Genomic DNA, 20,172 nt, shown 5'->3' with positions numbered 1-20,172 from the left:
AAGTCGCATAGGTTCGGCAGTGTTGGCTAGAATATCGGTCGAGAAGTATAGTCGGACCGTCGGCTCGAACGTATGAGTCGAGACGGGCTTGAATGGAGAAGTTCGAGTAAGGGCTCGATTGACGAGTTCAGAAGTACGGGGTGAGACGAATCAAGCGGATGAACGACGGTGATGAACGGGAGAGACGAATGGCGGTGTTGAAGCGAGTGTGATGCTGCGGTGGTGGTTGAGTGAACGGGCTTGGCGGTGATTGCAGCTGCGGTCGGTTTGTGCGAGCAGAGGTAAATGAAACAAAGTGAGAACAAAAATAAAGAGTGATGAGGTTCAATTAACCTTATGTAGTTGTAGAACTTAAGGTGTCTATCCAATTGGGATGATGCTAGTCACTCAGGATGCAATCAAGATTTCACAAGTCAAGCCAATTCAAAGAGAGTGTTTTTATCTAATAATCCTAGAATGATCATAATGCAAAACATAAATGTGTTCTAGAACTAGAAACGAGAATGTATGACAAGAAGTGAAAATGAATGAAAACATAAACGAGTCTAAGCATGAACTACACAACAAGAATCGAAACAGTCTCAGGAATGTAATAAAAAATCAAAAAGAAATAAGTCCTAAGGATGGGAGTAATTGATGTCGGTGGAGTATCCTATTCTATAGAGTGTTTAACATGCCACAAGCAAACCATCCTTAAACAATGAACATCACTTCTTAGCTAATCCAATCTCTTGACAGAAGCTACTCAAACTCAACCACTTACAAACCTAGCTCTCGCTAGAGAAACATGATCAAGCGTGGCATGACAAACAAGTTCATTCACGTCAACAAACATCCTAGACAACTAATCTCTTAGGCTAGGAACGTAAGTCTTTGGCACTAGTTGGTCAGACATTTCATCGAACACCTTTTGGGTGCGGAAATGTCTAAGACCTAGTTCCAATTGATCAGAGAGAAACTAGTATTTCTAACTCTAGTCCAGAAGGGATCATACAAATCAAAGCTTAAACACTCTACATCCTAAGATCCTCCACCTAATCTATCCCATCCTCAAGAACTACCACACTACTCAGATCCGGAAATCATCATCAAGGATGCAAACCCAGAAAACATTGAAACAAGCATTCTTAGATAGATTAAAAAGAGAAGAACAACTTTGTAGAAGAAATCAAATGAAAATACTGAATAAACTCAAAGGTGTCGGATTACAAGTCTTAGAATGTTTTTAGTGGCTAGGTAAACCTTAAGGAAAGAAAAAATACGAGAATAATAGATAAGATGTCCCGGGACAAAGACTTAACAAAATGTATTTATAGTAAAAAAAAAATGTGTGAATCCCTAAAACTTAAAACGACAAGATAGAACGTCGGTTCGAGAATCTCCTGAAGCGTGTAAGATAGAGCACCTTCCTGACATGCGCGATTTGGTCGGTGTGCAACCAGTGGCTTGATTGGCGATTCGAAAATGGCTCGAGTGATGTGTTCCCGACTGGTGACTTGAGAATGGCTCGGGTGATGCGTTCCCGACTGGTGACCTGAGAATGGCTCGGGTGATGCGTTCTCGACTGTGTGGCTCGAATGCTTGGGTGAGAGTGGCTCGATTGCTTGGCTCGAAGGGTGACTCAATCGTTCGATGTCTCCTAGACACCTGAAATACTCCGAAATGCACAATGTATGCAAGGATGATGCAAAAACTTCCTAATCATGCAAAGTGTATAAAAGAGACTAGAAAATGATGCAAAACAATGAGTTATCCTAACTAAATGCATTATAAATATATGCTAAGGAGAGACAAAATATAGACATATCAGCAGCCTTCGATCTTCACATGAGACAATGTCTCTCTTGGAAGCAAGAAAGGAGCTGATGGATGTAACCTAAATATCTCCCTGACCATGAGCTTGAAGTAATGAAGTTTATTTAGATCTTATTCTGTGATTCTCACCTTCTTATTGTCCCCAAGTGTTTCTGAATCTCGTCTTGTACTTTCTTCATCACTTTCAGGTTTCTGATCAGCTCGGTCATTGCCCATACCGTTGTGGTATCATGATTTAGAAAATGAAAGTAGTTGCCGCACATGTGAAGTCAAGATAAGAAGAAGTGGATCACGTGTGATGGTGAGCTGGTGGAAATGGGAAAGGAATGCCAACATAACGGCAAACGAATAATGGTAGTTAACACTGTTTGTTAACTTAGTATAAGAGCACCTGTTAGCTTATTTTTCCCTTTATGCAAAATCTGAAATGTGTTCTCTTTTCATTTCAAGTAGTTTCTAGACATTTCCCTCATCATCTTGTTGGAGCTTCTCTGTGGAGTCTCTTGCAGATGAGAAGTTGGTGTTGCGTTTCATGAACGTTGTATCAAGTTATCTTCAATCGAATCCATTTTCCTCTTATTAACATTTTACGTTATCAATGGTATCAGAGCCAGTCGTATCCTCGGAAACAATGGAGCGGAAGAGAGAACATGCTTTGTTGAGAGAGGCAGTTTATCGTGAAACAAAGAAATCGCTGGGAGCTTACAACTGCAGATGATACTCACAACTAAGATCTCAACCTCCTATAGTAATTACTAACACCAACAACGAGAGATATTGTACGTCGAACATCTATTATGATGCTAATGGTTTTACAAAACTTGATCTGCTCAGATTTGGTGGTGATAAAATTGGAGAATGACTGTTCCAGATTGAACAATTTTTCTTACTTGATCCTACTCCAGAGGAGTTAAAAGTTAGTCTCGCTTTACCTCAATTGGATGATATAGCTGCTACTTGACATAAATCAAATGTGCAATCAGTTCTATGGAAGTATGTGAAGTATGATTGGGAGATTTACAAAATATTGTTGCAAGGTGAAGTTAAAAAGTTATTGGATTATTCAATTGCTGAACTGAAAAATTTGCAGGAGACTGAAAGAATAAAAGTGTATCATTGCTCGTTTCATGTTGATTAGCACTAAAATGAACTTAGATGAAGAATATTTGGTTAGCTTGTATTTGACAGGATTGCAGAAGGATACTCGAATGAATATCAAGGTATTTCACCCTTAATCCGTTCAACAATGCTTCTTGATGGGAAGATTGTGTGAGGTAGCTCACCCAACAAAATATTCTAAGTCTGAATTCACGGAGGAGAAGCAAGTGGCTTCTGTTAGTGTGAAAAAATGTGAGAACACACATCCTCAGGAGTTTGTTGCTATGGAATTGGAAGCACATGGGGTTGAGATATCAATTGGTTGTGACATTAAGATTGGTGAATCAGATAATAATGAAGATCACTTCTTTAGTGCTTCAGACTTGGTGGTGAAGGAGCAACATAAGCTGTTAGAGGATTTTGATAAAACTGATGCATTGTTGTGACCCAATGATCTTGTTTTTGTTGATTTACAGTTTGGTGTGGGAAGTGATATGGTCTGTGTCCAAACTTTATAAGTCCAGAAGTTGTTGGAGATAGGAAGTCTCTTGAGAGAAACAAATCAGTTCAGCATGAGATCTTTGTTGCAGAGAAAAGTTTGTTGCAACAACATGCTTTGATTTGTACACATGCACTTCTTCATGAGTCTTTTGTGCCAAATGAACGCAAACGCACGTTTCTTAAGTGTTGGAGGTTCAAGTTTTAAAAAAGAGTGGCACCAAGAGATTTTAAATCTGGTTTTTCATTTAGCAAGAAACTAATAAAGCTGCAAAATGCAACTAAAGCATATCTGCATTTGTTGAGGACCATCAATGTGGTAGCAAATATTAAGATTTTGTTTGTTTGTTGAGGACCATCAATGTGGTAGCATATCTGCAAAACTTCATGTTCACAAGCTGCTTTGTAAGTTGCTTCTTTATGCCATTAATATGAATTTGCAGAGGAAGCCATCTAAGTTTCATAAGACTTAGAAATTCAAGTTCAAGGACTTGCAATTGTAGAGGATTCTGGCACAGTGGGGATTACAACATTGTTAATATCACTACAAAAATAAGGCAGTTTTGGATGAGTTGGTGAAGACTGTAACACCACACATGTCCCAGTTGTTTTGCAAACTGAAGATGGAGTCTAAGCCTTAGATGTTTACTTATAAGAGCCTGAAGTAATTGGAGTTGAAAAACTCAAAACATAAAGCTATAAAACATAAGGCTGGAACATTACATGTGGCTTATACATTTTCAAAACTGATGGTGCTGAGTTTGTTAAGGATGAAAGCAGATGGTTTATGGAGGTTACTGGCCTACTTGGGCATTCAAACCTTTACTATAAATTTATGAAAACTTGGAGATTGCAAGTATGGCTCAGAAGAAGAACTAGTGGAAGTTGTTGGTATTGATAAGGGGAATAGATGGAGCAAAGGTAGCTTTGTCTTAGAACTGCAACTGAAATTCATGGAGCTCAGTTCAGAGATTCACGAAGACATCTTGGTGTATGTCATTCAAAATGGCCAGTTGAGCAGTGGTCTCCTTAGATGTGCTTCTACAACAGTGTTTTGGTTGCAACAGCCACCAGAAATATCTACCAAGGGAAATTAGCTAGTATCTTCTGTAATTTTCAGATGGTTGATTGCAAAATTGTATACTATTTTAGATGAAGCACTAATAGAAGGAGGGTACATAAACTTCATCAGTTTTGGAGTTCAAACTGAATCCAGGAGGAGCGACTGCTTTGATTGTTTTCAAGCATTGGTTCTAGTGAGAGTAACTAAACTGAAGATGGAAATGTAGATTGTTGTTCACGAAATGTCTCTGTCTACTACATTTATGGAAATCAGAATGGAAGAGATGATTGGAGTCCATGTAATGATGAATTTTGTTTTCAAACAAACAACAATCTCATCTTTTCAGTGTGTTGAGCACAACTCTTTTGATAAAAAGCTTATGCAGTTGCAAAGTATTAAAAAACACAGGAAATGTCATAAAACGTGGAGATCCAATGACAAATTTGATGTAGAGGATCAAAGAATCTTCATTATCTTGAAGGGTTGTAGCCAATGGATTTCAAAATTGACATTATCTCTAAGTATTGTTGTTGATTGGAAGGAGACAATTGAGTGTGAACAAACTGCAGGCCAAATATGTTTTTATTTAAATTGTCGTCTTTTTTTTTGGATATCACTATTGAATATATATTATTTCTATTATGAACATCATGATGTACAATTTTTCTTTTCAATTTTACTTGCCATCTTAAGATATTTAGCGTATTTCCTATTTTGCTTTTATATTTGTATTCATTTTTAAATAAATAATTCATATGAAGTTATTATTTAACTATTTTCAATTTCTATTCACTTATTAATATTATTCTAATCATGTATCATTTATCAGTATATAGTTAATTAACATATTATATATATATGTTTATATTAATTTTTTTAACAAATTGTGAATTGTAAATATATACTCCCTTTGTTCCTAATTGATCCTTTTTTTAGTTTTTTTTCACAAATATTAAGAAAAACAAAATATTAAAATTTGATCATAAATTTCTTGTTTTTTTGTAAATTTCAATTTTCTATAACTCACCAATAGTATTTAGTTATTTTCATGAAATATAAAATTCATCATCAAAACCTATTAAAAAGTGTATTGGTAATTTAAAAATAACATCTTTTTGAAACAATTTTTTGCTAGAAATAGGATTAATAAGGAATGGAGGGAGTATAAATTAGATTTTGGTCTCACTTATATTGGTACAATTGAATCATTTTTCTATATGATTTTAATGTATGGTTTCATCAATCATCTCGGAAGACCATATCATGTTGGATAATATTTATCTTCATAATTGAATCTAATTAATATAATAAATAATAGATTAGTTTTTTTGAGTTTGTTGGACAGTGGAAAGACTATTTGGTGAATTAAGAAAGCTATAAAACAATATAGAGAAACATTTTAAATTTGAGTACAAATTTTGAAAAATACTTATTTAATAAGTAAAATAAACTATTTAATAATCAATTTATTCAATAAGTTACTTAACTCTTTTAAAAATATATAATTACATATTTTGTTATATTAATTTCAAACACACAACACGTGAGAGAAAGTGTCAAATACTTTTTTTTTTTCTTTTTCCAATTTTGGGTACGGTTGTCGAGTGTTATCTCGGACGGTTTCTAAACCGTGTTGATCTGGAGCACAAAGGGCTCGCATACACTTTTCCTCTGTCGTAGTTGTGGGAAAAAGATTTCATCGAACCATCTACCGCCATGTAGCAGGCCCTGACATCCTAGTTGCTCAGTCCCCCTCCCGAAGAGGAGCTTTTGTATGTTTCTGAGACACATTACCCAATTGCCACCGCTGCTGAGTCTCTTTTTTTTTTTCTTTTTTTATATATTCATATATTAGAATGAAAAATATTTGATTTTAACTCGGTGATTCCTTTCTTTTTTTTTTTTTTTTTTGCCAAGGGTTACTCTCCATAATCTTATTGTTGAGAGAGAGTCAGTCAATCAGAGACAGATGGAGCTACAAAACTGGAACGCAGCTGGGGCTTGGGGTTGGGATAATGTGGCTGATTTTATCTCCCATCGTGTAGAGGCAGCAGGTATTTTTCAACAACCACAAGCCTTCAGAATCATCTGTATTGAAGCGTTTGGCATACTTTCAATCATGAGACAGGAGGAACCAGCCGGTTGGATTAACATTAATGAAGAGGCCCCCTTGAAGAAGAAATAACAGAATGTCTGGTTTGTTTGGACCCGTTGGCCGATGGTGATTGCATTCAAGTCCCTTGTCGCCATATTTTTTCACACGACATGCTTGTATCCTTCTCTTTGGGATACACTTGATCCCCGCTGTTGGAGCTGCCATCGACAGTTATTTCTATGAACGTGAGAAGATACAGCTTTAGGTCAGCTCTTTTCTTGTTTTGCTGTGTCTATCTATTCTTATTCTTCCCATGCCGACATTGTTGCATGAATTTGCTTGTAGTTGGATAATATTTATCTTCATAATTGAATCTAAATAATATAAGAAATAATAGATTAGTTTTTTTTGAGTTTTTTGGATAGTGGAAAGACTATTGGATGAACTAAAAAACTATAAAATAACAGAGAGAAACATTTTAAATTTGTATAAAAATTTTGAAAAATACTTATTTAAATGGATATTTATGTAAAATAAACTATTTAATAATCAATTTATTCAATAAGCTACTTAACTCTTTTAAAAATATATAATTACATATTTTGTTATATTAATTTCAAACAGACACAACACGTGAGAGAAAGTGTCAAATACTAAAAATGTTAGCTAGAATGTATTATGTTGTTTTTAAAGTGAGAGTTAGAACGAGTCACCTTACCTATCAGATTCAGACACATGTAAGTTTTTAGAATTTGTTAGCAAATATTGTTTTGATATACCTAAAACCAAAGAGATAAACACACAAGCCAGACCAATACAATTTAGAACAAAAGAAAATTACAAATAAACAGAATTGGTTTAAAAAATAAATATTCTCCGAATATCACAAAATGTTGGAGTCGTTTCCAAAAGTTAGATTTACATTTTTGAGAATCTTTAAATGGACCGATCAAATTTTAAAAAATTATTTTGTTATTTTTTGGCGCATGATTTATATATCAATGAAAAACTCAGACTTTATAACCTAACTTTGAGAAATACAAACTCTCTTCTTCATTTAGAATTTTTCAAGCTATGAGTGGAAACAATAATGTTCTAAGCACCATATTTTATGTATGGATGATTTGATTTTTTTTTTCTCCTCAAATTCTTATATATTATTTGACACTCTCTCAAATTTTCTAGTTCAGTTCCAGGAAAAATTCAACGATGTATTTAAAATTCCATGATTTTGGAACAAACCATGACTTATCTCTATGATCATCACCAGATTAATCAACATATCACTTTAGCAAGTAAGTTATATCAAAAAGAAACAAACAATTCGATCTCAAAATCAGAAATAAAATAACTCAAAACCAAAAAAACAATTCGATCTCAAAATCAGAACTAAAATAACTTAAAATAATTAATTATCTTCTCTCTATATATAACGTTTTTCTTCTGTTGTTGTTGTAAATGTAGTATATATATATATATATATATATATGAAGGTTGGACTACAGTTTCAAATATATTTTCTGGAGTTTATGCAGCAAAGCAGTTAACGAAAACAAAAAAGCATTTACATGTCTTAGTATATTTTTTTTTTATTGTTTAGCGATTTTGGAAAAAGCAATAATAAACAATGTATCAACAAAATATAACATTTGTTGGAATAAAAAGAAGACTGTGTAATATATATATATATATATATATATATATATATATATATATATATATATATATGTGACAAAGTCCTGCATGGGAAGAAACAAACTTTTCTTTCTTGTAAAAATAAGTTAAGTTTTCTGTGTTGGTACATCGAGCTTAGCAAAGTTTGCTTGTGACCCGAGTAGAGACAATAAAGTTGATGGAACATTGGGTCGATCTCATTGAGCAGAGTTTTCTGGACCGAGCGAAGGCTTGGGTTTGATCACTAGCTTATTGTATGTAACAGAACTACTATATTAGATTTGTACAAAAAAATTTATAATTAAAAAATGAAAATATAAGTTGCATTTGTTTGTTAATTTTTTTGTTAAGATTAGAATTTAAATTGTATAATTATATTTTGATTTTTAATTTTAGAATTTAATCCGCAGTATACCATATGATAACTAATTTAATCGACTTAATTAGATTTGTCTCGTATTTTAATATTGATAGAGTATGTAATATTAGAATGTGTAGGTCAATGCCCATTATGACACCAAACTGTTTTTTTCCAGGTGTCTTATATAACTAACACAAAAATTACATTAGATAAAATATAAAATTATAAATTTTTTAGTTTTATATAATAACATTGAGATATTTGTTATTCTCTTTTTTTTTTTTTTTTTTTGTCAACCATTGGGCCACAACAGGCCGGCCCATTAGCCTAATCCCTACATTCGTAGGGAGCGGGACTCGATCCCTGGTGTGATGGTGCCTTGTGCATTGAGGACTTACCTTTGGCCACTCTACTAAGGTCAACTCACTATTTGTTATTCTCTTTGTTTTAAGTATATAAAAATTATAATTTTCATTTGGAATTTGCTTTACGTATATAAAAATTATAATTTTTATTTGGAATTTTATTTGCTTTAACTATAAAAAAAATTATAAAAATTAATAAATCTGAAATCGATTATGTAAAATATTAGATTGATTCTTTGTTTTAAGAAAAATTTGAGATATTTTTATTTTAAAGGAAGACAAAAAAGTATTCTAGAGATATTTTATTATATATTGTTAAATGTAAAGATTGTGTAAGTATAAACCGAAATTGGTTTTGGAAATAGAAATCAATTTAGTAGAGATATTTTTGGAAAATAATTAATTTTTTCGATTTATGTATATTATAAAAATAATCGATTTTGAATTCTATATTTTACTTAATATTTTTTTATGCATTTTTTTAGAGATCAATTATGTAAATAAATTTTAAATAAGATAAACTTTAAAGGTAAAATACAAAATGTATTTTAAAGAACAAAATGACCATTTAGGTCCAGAGATTACTCCTATTTTGGCTGGCGTTTGGAATGTTCACTGCCCACCGAAAATAAAACATTTTATGTGGCAGGTCTTGACAGGGTGTATTTCGGTTTCAGTAAATTTGCGGCGCCGCGGAATTTCTTGTGATTCCGTGTGTGTACGGTGTGGAGCTGAGGAGGAAACAATAAATCATGCTATTTTTTGGTGTCTTCCGACACGACAGGTTTGGGCTTTAACTCAGGTACATGTTGGTCCTGACTCCTTTCCGACGGAGTCTGTGTATGCTAATGTGAATCATTTCTTAGGTTCTTATAATCCGGCATCTCAGATAATAGCTTTCCCGTGGCTCATGTGGTATATTTGGAAACCGCGGAATGCTCGTGTTTTTGAGGAGGTGAAGGATGATCCAATGGATGTAGTTCGTTTGGCAGAGGGTGAGGCGCAGGCTTGGGTCCAGGCACAGGCGGAGGTTGAGGATGAGGATCCTCCCACTTCTTCACTTGTCCCGAGCTCTAGACAAAGGGGGCCCCCACGCTCCCTTTCTAACCTTTTTCTAGGTTATCGGTGTTTCGTTGATGGCTCTTGGAAAGCGACTTACGCGTTTGCAGGTGTAGGTTGGGTTTGCTCCTCCTCGTATGATTCAGGGTCAATTAAGGGAGCAACAAATTTTCGACGCAGTTTGTCCCCCCTACATGCAGAAGTAGAAGCTTTTATTTGGGCTATGCGGTGCATGATTGGACACGACTATCGGGACGTGTCTTTCTATACGAACTGTTCTGATTTGGTGAAGATGGTGTCTTCTCCTACCGACTGGCCGGCTTTCACACCCTACCTCGACGACATCAAGATAGATCAAGCGGAGTTTTCTTCATTTTCCCTATCTCTAGTTCCCCGTAGTGCGAATGTAAGTGCGGATTCTTTGGCACGCCAAGCGCGACTGTCTCCGCAACATGTTTTGTTTGTAATCTCTTTTCCACCAAATTGGCTCATTTGGGCTGATTCTTTTGTTGACAAAAAAAAAAAACAAAAAAAACAAAAAGTGACCATTATTTTATTATCTTTGAATCTCTAGTGTACATATATATATATTCAGTGGTGAAGAACTTGAACGAAGTTGAGAACATCTTCATTTCCGGTGACGATCTCGTTGGCTTCATCCATCTCCCGCAATCCCCAATCGAAGAAGTAAAGCAAATTCAACAATGCCAACTCAACAAGCATGATTCCCATTGTCATCCCTGGACATATTCTCCTACCAGATCCAAACGGTATAAGCTCAAAGTTTAGTCCTTTATAATCTATGGAACTGTCGAGAAACCTGTCAGGGTTAAACTCATCGGGGTTCTCCCATAGTTTTGGATCACGAGCAATCGCATAAGCGTTGATAATGATCTGTGTTTTCGCAGGAATGTCGTAGCCTTGGATCTTGACATGAGACAATGTCTCTCTTGGAAGCAAAAGTGGAGCTGATGGATGTAACCTGAATACCTCCCTGACCATGAGCTTAAAGTAGCGGAGTTGGTTTAGATCTTCTTCTGTGATTCTCTCCTTCTTGTCCCCAAGTGTTGTCCGAATCTCGTCTTGCACTTTCTTCATCACTTTCGGGTTTCTGATCAGTTCGGTCATTGCCCATACCGCTGTGGCAGCGCTTGCGCCAACTCCTGCTAGAAATATGTCCTGTGACATAAAACCAAAAACACAAATGTTAATGTTGCAAGATCATCAACCACTTCGGAATAGATATAAAACTTGAAAAAAGACTATTATATTATAGGTACGGTACCGAGATCATCCCTTTGAGATGATCAGTGGTGAACTTGAAAGCATCTCCATCTGTCTCTTGCTTCTTCATCATAGCGATCATCACGTCAATGATATAGGACCTCTCTCTTCCAGGCTTGAGATGATGATCGAGAATATTCTGAAAGAAAGTGTCTAGTTCCGAGAAAAGATTGTTCAACCTCTTGCTCTGACCGGAGATCCGGTCGATGAGTCTGCCGATTCTCCCGGGAAAGAAATCAGAGAATAGAGAATCTCCTATGACCTCATCAGACTTGTGCACAAGATCAACGATCCTATCTTCATCAACGAAGTCACAATCATAAAGATTGATCCCGAACCCGATCCTACACACTATATTTCCGATCAAAGTGAAAAGGGTTTTCTCAAGATTCACCGGAGATCGTTTCGTAGCAAACTCAGAGAGTTTCTTGACACACAAGTCGTTCTCTTCCTCTCTGATAGACCTAAAAGATTGAAGCTTTTTCAAGCTGAAGAGCTCGACCACCGAGAGCTTCCGCATCACTCTCCACTCTTCACCGTAAGGTGCGAACCCGACGTCTTTAAAGTTGTAAAAAGCTGCTCTGGTCCCGGCCGTCTCTGGTCGACTACAACACTCAAGATCGTGGATTTTTAGAACTTCCTCTGCTGCTTCTTTCGAAGAGATCACCACCACGGGGACGAATCCGTATTGGAGAAGCACTACTGGTCCGTATTTGTCGGAGAGATTTCGACGATGCCTGGGATGTAGTTCCCGGCGTTGGTGTAAGTTTCCGATGATCGGAAGCGTCTTTGGACCAGGAGGAACGTTCCATTTCGAAGATTTGAAAATTTTCAAAAAGATTAAGATAAGGGGTAAGAAGCAGAGGAAACAGAGGAAGAGTGACATTTTTCCTTGGCCTTCTTCTTCTCTCTAGAGGTTAATAATCTTCTTTTATGTATTTCTTTGAAACGAAAATTATTATTCAACTCATAAAAGTCACCTTTGTCCGCTGTAGTCTGTAGACTTGTAGTGTCACTGTCGATAATAATACACGAAGACTAACTGAACAAAACAAAAGCAAATTATAAACAAAAAAAAACTCTTTTGTACTTCTTTTAGTAGTGGTTCGATTGATTAAATTAAAGATTGAATTCTTTATACAAACCAAAAAAGTCCGGGCTTTGCGGAAAAATAAATCATTTGCCTAAAATTCTACAAATTGTATGAACTTCAAAAAAAAAAACAGTTATGAACAACTTTTATGATCACAGAAATGATCAAAAATTATTTTTAATACGAAATCTACATTTATGAAACGCTGATGTTTTAAAAAATAAACTAAACACTAGACATATTTTGTAAATTTGGTGAATTTGAGATCACTACCATACCATTCAAAAAGATCTAGATGTTCTAAGACCATCTTCATCAGTCATTCACTGGAAGTGTTTTTTAAATATAAAAATAATTAAATTTGTATGAATCTGTGTCTATCCAAAGAGATTTGTGTCTATCCAGAACTTCGGGTCGAAGAGGACATACTATAGATGATGCGTAAGATAATCAAAGATTTGTATATTAATAAAAATTTTGTTTTGCGACTTTTTACAATGTATAGGTATATTTTAATATAGGTACATGGTTGTATATTACTATGCATCAGTTCATTGTGGTCTACTGGTCTACGATTGAGAGTTGATGAATTGTTCTAAGCATAACCAAATAAATTTAGTTAAATTGTACTTGAATACATAAAAAATATTATGTACGACGTACCTATTTTCCTAATTTTTTTATCTGCATCGTCCTATATTTCAAATTGATGATCCTCTGTAGATTGATATGTTGTGAAGTCATTGCGGATGAAAACCAAAATTTAGCCGTTGGTTGTGTCAATACAATATATTCTTCAATATAAGCAATGCATGGGATCAGTGTTACTCAGATTAAGCTGAAATGTCTAGGAATACTTCTGTAATTACTAGAATTATTGTGATGGCATCTACTTATGTCTAGATATATATACTGGAATATCATAAGAGTAGAAGATTTTGTATTTATTTCAGAATCATGTTGGGCATTACTTTGTTTATCTAATTATTTGATTAAAGCATGGGAAAATTGAACTCTCCATGAATATTACTGATCTAAGGATTCCTTGTTTAAGTTCCTTGTAAAAGACTGATTTAGAGACTTAACTGTACCCGTGTGCCTTTTATTCGCTTGTCTAGGATCAATATCATGCTCCACCAGACTTCAAACGGTAGTTGTCTACCAAGCTCAAGTACTTGACAGCTTGCGGTAAACTTGTGAAGGTAAAATTTAATACATTTGCTGCATTGCAGGATTATGTGCATATATTTATCGAACGCACTGCAGGATCATGTGCATATTTTTTTTGGTCTATTGAATAGTATGTATGCCTTTTTGTTTTTGTCTTTTGAATAGTAGTATGCTTGCTTTATAGTTTGTTAGTAGAACAGAAGTTCTATTGATCCGGGTTTCCCTTTTACAGATTAAGCGCAAGTATAGAATTCCAAACTCCACTCCGTTGTCTTCCCACAAGAAAAAAGGTCCAGGGATGTTTACAGGCAGAGGACGTCTTCTTTGCATTCACCCAAAACAGACAGAGATGAAACGACTTTTCAGACAAGGTCACAGGTTGATGCAGAGTTAGCCAGAATGAAGAGTATGAACGTACATGAGGCAGCAGCAGTTGCAGCACAGGCAGTTGCAGAGGCAGAAGCTGCCATGGCAGAGGCTGAGGAAGCTGCAAAGGAAGCAGAGGTAGCAGAAGCGGAAGCAGAAGCAGCCCAAGCTTTCGCTGCAGAAGCTTCAAAGACATTGAAAGGAAGAAACAACTGCAAAGTGGTAAGAATCACCTTCTTTTATTACAACACCTATGACAGAGAAAAACTTTGCAAATCTAAAATGCTTGTATTAGAAAATGTGATTTGACAGATGATCCGTGCTTGAGATGATGGAAATCGAAGAAGAAGGAGCTAAATTTGAAGAGAGAGTGGCCTAGTGTCTGTGTTGATGATCCTCTCGTCTTGGGAAGTCTTTTTAGTAGTAAGCAATTTGTATGTTTATGTCTGTTACTTGTTTCTTCACAGTTTACTCACTTTTGTATCCCTTTGTTTGGATTTGTCAACTTTTCAAATTTTCAATTAAGTTTTAGGAATCTTCATGTACATACATATCAGAGAATCTTTTCCAAGTCCAGTTATATATTTGCTCTTACGTCCATTGTGAGTACAACTTAGTTCTAACTTCTAAACCAATACACAAAACCCAAAACAAAACAAAAAAAAAAGAGATATTGCAGAGAGTAATTGGACTTTACTCAAAACCAGAGGAACACAATAACAGTTACTAAAGCCATTGTAATGGTCACACGCTTCTTCACTTTACAGCCAATATAAGATTTTAAAGCTCACTACAACGTGCTACAATCTTCTTTGGGCAACCACCGTAGGAACAATACCACACACAAGTCGAGTTATTCTGCTCATTCCATTATTCCTGACTATACCGCAGGATTAGGGTATACTATGGGTTTCGGTTTCACTTCGATTTCATTCTTCGTACAAAGATTGTGTCTGGTTCATGCCTGCAAAAGCACAACACTCGGTATCAGTTAAAAGAGAGATCAATCCAAAAGCAAAACACAATAATATATCTAAAATGCTATCCGTAAGTTCAAAGGGTCATGGGTTGAATGTCTCTATATGCCTGAAGGCAAGCTATTCAAAAACGTCTAAGGTTTTATAACTACAAAAGATTAAAGAGTCAAATTCTTACGGTTTGTCTCCCTCTTCAAACGTGTAACTAGAAGCAACAGCCAGTAATCCACCATCTCGGCTGAATGAAAGCGCTGCAATACTTGTTGGATACTTAGAGTACTGCAAACAAAAAGGAGCAAATTGATGTTGTGTCTCACTTACCAAAAAAACATTGAAAAGATACAAATATCAAAAGCTCTTGTGATTGCTAACCTGATATAGCCTCTTCTTGTTGTTACCATCCCAAATGTTGGCGAAACCATCACAACCTCCGGAAGCAAAAGTGCCATAACTACAATTTATAAACCCTCAGGTTATTAGAAGCGATAGAGTTGAGCGACCGGTTTAAGTTTCAAAGTTTCTACATATGTCCATATAAATAAAGTTTCCCAGAACAAACTTAACAGCATTTGTTCTCAAATGAACTAGTAGCATTCACAATACTCTGAACGAGCCCTAAAAATCCATATATTCTCCACTAGATTTTCATCTTCTCCATACAAACTAACAAGTTCTGCTCTTTATCTAATAAACAGTAACTTTAAGCCAAATTCTGTAAGGACTAGTTGAATCAATCAAAATGCTGAAAGGAAACAATCAGGTTTCTTTTAAGACAAGAATTACATCGGATGGAAAGCAATCACATTTACAGGGTAGACAATGTCCCTACCCTCCTCAGATTTCCGGTGACATTTGAAAGCATATCTGACATGTTCAAAAACAGTTAATGAGATTAAAAAAAAGAAAAATGTAAAAGCCATATCTACCAGAAAAAGATCAGCAGATAAACAAGAAGTCATAGAGTACCATATTTAGTCAAAAACAGGTAAGAGCAAACACATTAGGGACATACTTTTTAGCTTGAGCAGCCTCTGATAGATCAAAAAACTCCATTGAAACCCTCCCTTCAACAGAGCTAAGGGCCATATCCTGTAAAGTATAATTGAAATCAAAAGTGTGGAAGAGGAAATCAGGCTACTGAGTATACTTGGCAAAAAGCAAATTTGACTGTTGGAAAAAAATCACAGAATAGGAACTATCAGCCATTTAACCTGATCCATTGGGATAACAACGAACACATCTTGTCTGGTATTTAAGAGAGGACTCTCTTCTCTGCTCAGGCTGGGACATATTTCTGAGATCATAAATGTTGACATGCCTTCCTGCTGTTGCCACTACCAATCGATTTCCAACTAGAGAAAGAGAGTTAACACGCTCAGGTTGCTGATATGTACCGATCTGTGTGCGCTCCATCCCACTTGCACCTCTTGGATCCCAACATTTAATCGTTTTATCCCAACTTCCAGTGATTACTTGCCCTATGAACATCACGTAAAAAAAGGTGTTCAAGTAATGCTATAGGATGATTAGAAAGAACAACAACATGCTAAAAAGGATTCTGAGTTCCAAATAAAGTTGCAATACCGTTGAAGAATATATATGCCCTCAAACAAATGCACTAAAATAGCCACTCTTAACAAATTTCATCAACATTAACAAATTAACAGAACTAATTTTTTATCTAGCTATCAAAAGCATCTAAGTATCAACATGGTAAGAGTTCACTTAATCATCAAGAACATCATGACCACTTAACCAACCTGCAGCATAAGAATACTCAACACATCGCACTGGCTTATCATGCGTCCCCAAGACGTCCTCTTTGCCAGCATTAAAGTCAATTCTGAAGTAAAAATCCACAAAACATTTCCAAAACACGATTATTGTACTCTCTCTCTCTCTCTACATCAGCAGTTTCACTATTTCTCAATTAAAATAGTAAGAGAACAAATTAAACATACCTTCTAACTTTATAATCGGCGCAAACACTGAATCCAGAAGAATCATCATGGAAACAGCAATCAAGTACCGCTCCCCTCTCAGCAAATCAGCGTCCGCATCATACAATCATACACTCTGCGATCCAAAATAACCGAAATCAAAGAATCAAATTAAAATCAGATCAGAGTTCCAAAGAGTAAATAAGTTCAATGTTTCAGAGAAGAGAGATTAGGGATTTTAGACTAACCTTATCCCATGAAGAGACTAGTAAATAATCGCTGCTATTAGAAAATCGAAGATTAGAAATCCCATCTGACGGCGGATTCGAGAGCTCGCGACCAATGGCCGGCATCATAGTCATCCTCAAGAACACGAATTTTTAGGGTTTATGCTATAGACAGAGGGAGAGGGAAGGAGAGATTTGAAGAAAATGATCTGTTTGAATTTCAAATTCTTTCCCAAATTGAATCTATGATCTATACAGTTTTTTGTTGGGCTATGAATTAGGCCCATTTACTGCACCCTAATGGGCTTTCAAAGAGGCTACGTTCAGTCTCTCGAATACAAGCTAATATTTATGCGTATTTTTATTATTATAAACTGTTCATGATTATAAAAAATTATAATACATTGGAAAACAATTTGTTGAGGTTAACTTATCAGGTAATCTTCATGCGTCTATCACTAACTAATATTCCAAGAGCTGCTACTCATTAACTACTAATGATTATAGAGATTAACTTATCAGGTATTAAGTAGTCATGCCTCTATCACTAACTAATCTTCCAAGAGCTGCTAGTCTTTAACTGCTAATGATTATAGACAATAGCGGACACAGGATAAATTTTAAACTAGATCAAGCATTTTAAAAAATTTTAAACTAAATTTAAAAAAAAAAATTTGATGAGGATAAATGTGTTTTTTTCTCAATAACCATTTGAAAAATTCAAAAATTTACCCAAGTGACCTGTCTTGCTTGAACGTAGGTCCGCCAGTGATTATAGAGATTAAGCTATCACTATATAATACTACGATAATCTCACGAAATTTTTTTCATTGTACACTAGTTTTCTTTATTTATTGTACACCGTAATACGTACTTGTCACGAAAAAATTCAAAAAATATGGTAGACAACAAGAAAGTCGCCGGTGCGCTGCCAAAATCCATTGTCGCCGGTGCGCTGCCGACATCCACCGTCGCCGGTGCGCCGTCTAAGCCTAACAAATTGACCACCGTTTACGAGAAAGAAAAAGATTGCGTCAAGAAAGTAAACAAATATTAGTTTTCCTTTTTCCCCTTGAATATGATGAAATACGACTAAATAAAATATGTTTTCTGATATAGTCGCATTATGGGCGGTGAAGAAGAAAAAGTGAAGTACTCGAAGAGGATTGATATGTTACTTCGTAATAATTTGGTCGATCACGATCACTAAAAACAAAATATTAATACTACTTGCTATCTTAAACAGTATTGGAATAAAATCGTATTTGTAATAGACTTTGGTTTAAAATGTGACATTTTAAATGTCATATGCTTATCATCCTATCGTACTTGTAATAGACATTGATAATATATATATATATATATATATATATATATATAAATAAGACTTTGGTTCCAATATTTGTATTTTCATTTTTCTAATTTCAAACATTGCTTCCTCGATATTTTCATTTTTTTATTTCATATATATATATATATATATATATATATCTGCTTCAAAAAAACATTGGAAGGAAATGTAGAGAACATTTCCATTTAAATAAAGAAATTGTATCAAAAGTAAATGTTTTGATAACATCTTACATATATTGTTTAATATAAAATATTAAAGTAACAAAAATATAAGCAAAATATATTATAAATATAAGCAAAACATAAGTAAAATTTTTGATGTATGTGTTTTATATCAAGAAATAAAATCAACTCTCAGCTATCATATCATATTTTTTTTATTATTATCACGTTAACATTTGTTAGTTCACTAGATTTTAACTTGCGGTGTACCGCGAGACTATTTTTTTGTAATTTAAAAATTGAAAATATAATTTTATTTTGATTGTTAATTTTAGGATTTAACCCACATGAAAACTTTTTTACATAATTGTAATTTAATCAACTTAATTAGATATGTTTAAAGTTGTTTTATGTATATACAAAATATTAATTTCATTTAGAATTTAATCAATCAAAATATTTTCATTTAAAATTTAATCAATCAAAATTAGCTGGTGTGAAACTAAACATATGTTACCTTGTATAATACTAATAATCACAAGTTTGATGGTACAATTTTTTTTTTTTTATAAACTTTTTTCTTCCGGTTTGGACGACCAACCTTGAAATTATTTTCTAATTTAATGTTTGGTTGACAATATATATATATATATTGCATATAGTATTTTTCTTCTGTTTTGTTTTCTATTCATTTTGACATCAATTGTTCTAATGTTTTAGAAAACTTGGAAGATGAGATCAAATCAAAAGAGGAGGATTGTACATATTTTTATTTTCCTGCAAGAAATTAAAAAAAATTATTAAAGATCTTAGTATTTGTTATGATCAAATCAAAAAGAAAAGCACACATAGAAAACTTTAGAAAACAAAACTTATAAAAACAAAACATAAATGATGAAGATAGTAAAAAAACTTTAAAATATATAGTAACTTTATGAAAATGGTAAATAAAAAAAGTTATAAAATTTTTAAAAGAAGAAATTTCATTATTATATGTACCCTTCGGAAAAAAGAAATAAAAATAATATCTATATTACTCTATAAAAAGAAATCGTTATAGACTTAAAAGTCTGAGAGAACCTTTGATTTGATTTGATTTGATGAAATATAATTTTTTCTTATATTAAAAAACCAAATTTATTTTTTCTAAAACCAAGTCCTTAAACAAAAGAAAAATCTTCTTCTCCCTCGTTTGGGCGATTTCCCCAAAGCCAACTGTTCTAGTCAAAACCGGTTCATTATCCTTCGATCCCGGCCGGCGTCGGCTTCTCTGGCGTCGGTCGGCCCTTTGTTTCTTCTTTTTTTTTTTTTTTAATTTTCAAGTTCTTATTTCTGTATAGTTCAATAACATCGGCAGTTATGGTATCCATGTCTCATTGGTTGATGTTAAGAGTTTCTATGTCTCATCTCATGTCTCTCTTCCGAGAGTGTCAGTTTCCAACCCAATTCCGGCAAACATATCGGAGTAGTGTCGGCGTCCTTCCGTCGAAGATTAATCCAGACGGTTTTCATAGTTTCATTTCCGAAACTGATCGATTGCATCATCAACGATTTCAATCAAACGACAGCCTT

At 34.4% G+C, this 20,172-nt stretch overlaps 2 protein-coding genes and 1 pseudogene across 3 annotated transcripts; 1 reads left to right on the top strand and 2 right to left on the bottom strand.

Moving 5' to 3' along the window:
- Nucleotides 1-9,510: 9,510 nt before the first annotated feature.
- LOC147928757 (uncharacterized) lies at nt 9,511-10,144 on the top strand. The gene is made up of 3 exons (XM_087486260.1): nt 9,511-9,645; nt 9,754-9,999; nt 10,088-10,144. Exons 1-3 carry the CDS (start codon nt 9,511-9,513, stop codon nt 10,142-10,144), a joined length of 438 nt encoding a protein of 145 aa, XP_087342386.1.
- A 416-nt stretch (nt 10,145-10,560) lies between these two features.
- On the bottom strand, nt 10,561-12,281 carry LOC104742500 (cytochrome P450 71B28). Its single transcript, XM_087485643.1, has 2 exons — nt 11,314-12,281; nt 10,561-11,207 (listed from the first exon to the last, which is right to left on the bottom strand). Exons 1-2 carry the CDS (start codon nt 12,196-12,198, stop codon nt 10,620-10,622), a joined length of 1,473 nt encoding a protein of 490 aa, XP_087341769.1. The 5' UTR covers nt 12,199-12,281; the 3' UTR covers nt 10,561-10,619.
- A 2,401-nt stretch (nt 12,282-14,682) lies between these two features.
- LOC104742499 (mitotic checkpoint protein BUB3.2-like) lies at nt 14,683-17,285 on the bottom strand (annotated as a pseudogene). Its single transcript, XR_015580644.1, has 9 exons — nt 17,107-17,285; nt 16,880-16,994; nt 16,679-16,761; nt 16,122-16,396; nt 15,931-16,007; nt 15,702-15,782; nt 15,291-15,369; nt 15,097-15,197; nt 14,683-14,905 (listed from the first exon to the last, which is right to left on the bottom strand). The product of XR_015580644.1 is annotated as a mitotic checkpoint protein BUB3.2-like (transcript).
- Nucleotides 17,286-20,172: the final 2,887 nt, after the last annotated feature.

This window comes from Camelina sativa, chromosome 14 (assembly GCF_030686135.1).
Source record: "Camelina sativa cultivar CO46 ecotype springtype chromosome 14, ASM3068613v1".
In the NCBI taxonomy this organism is placed as follows: domain Eukaryota; kingdom Viridiplantae; phylum Streptophyta; class Magnoliopsida; order Brassicales; family Brassicaceae; genus Camelina; species Camelina sativa.
Note: the sequence above shows the minus strand (reverse complement) of the source record. Positions and strands in the feature narration are given on the sequence as shown.

Excerpts from the sequence above, each read along its gene's own strand:
- LOC147928757 (XM_087486260.1), top strand. The coding sequence starts at position 9,511 with ATGTATTTTAAAGAACAAAATGACCATTTAGGTCCAGAGATTACTCCT. Across the intron at positions 9,646-9,753 it reads CAGGGTGTATTTCGGTTTCA|GTTTGGGCTTTAACTCAGGT; the intron begins GTAAATTTGCGG and ends CCGACACGACAG. Across the intron at positions 10,000-10,087 it reads GGGTCCAGGCACAGGCGGAG|GTTATCGGTGTTTCGTTGAT; the intron begins GTTGAGGATGAG and ends ACCTTTTTCTAG.
- LOC104742500 (XM_087485643.1), bottom strand. The coding sequence starts at position 12,198 with ATGTCACTCTTCCTCTGTTTCCTCTGCTTCTTACCCCTTATCTTAATC. Across the intron at positions 11,208-11,313 it reads ATCTCAAAGGGATGATCTCG|GACATATTTCTAGCAGGAGT; the intron begins GTACCGTACCTA and ends TTTATGTCACAG.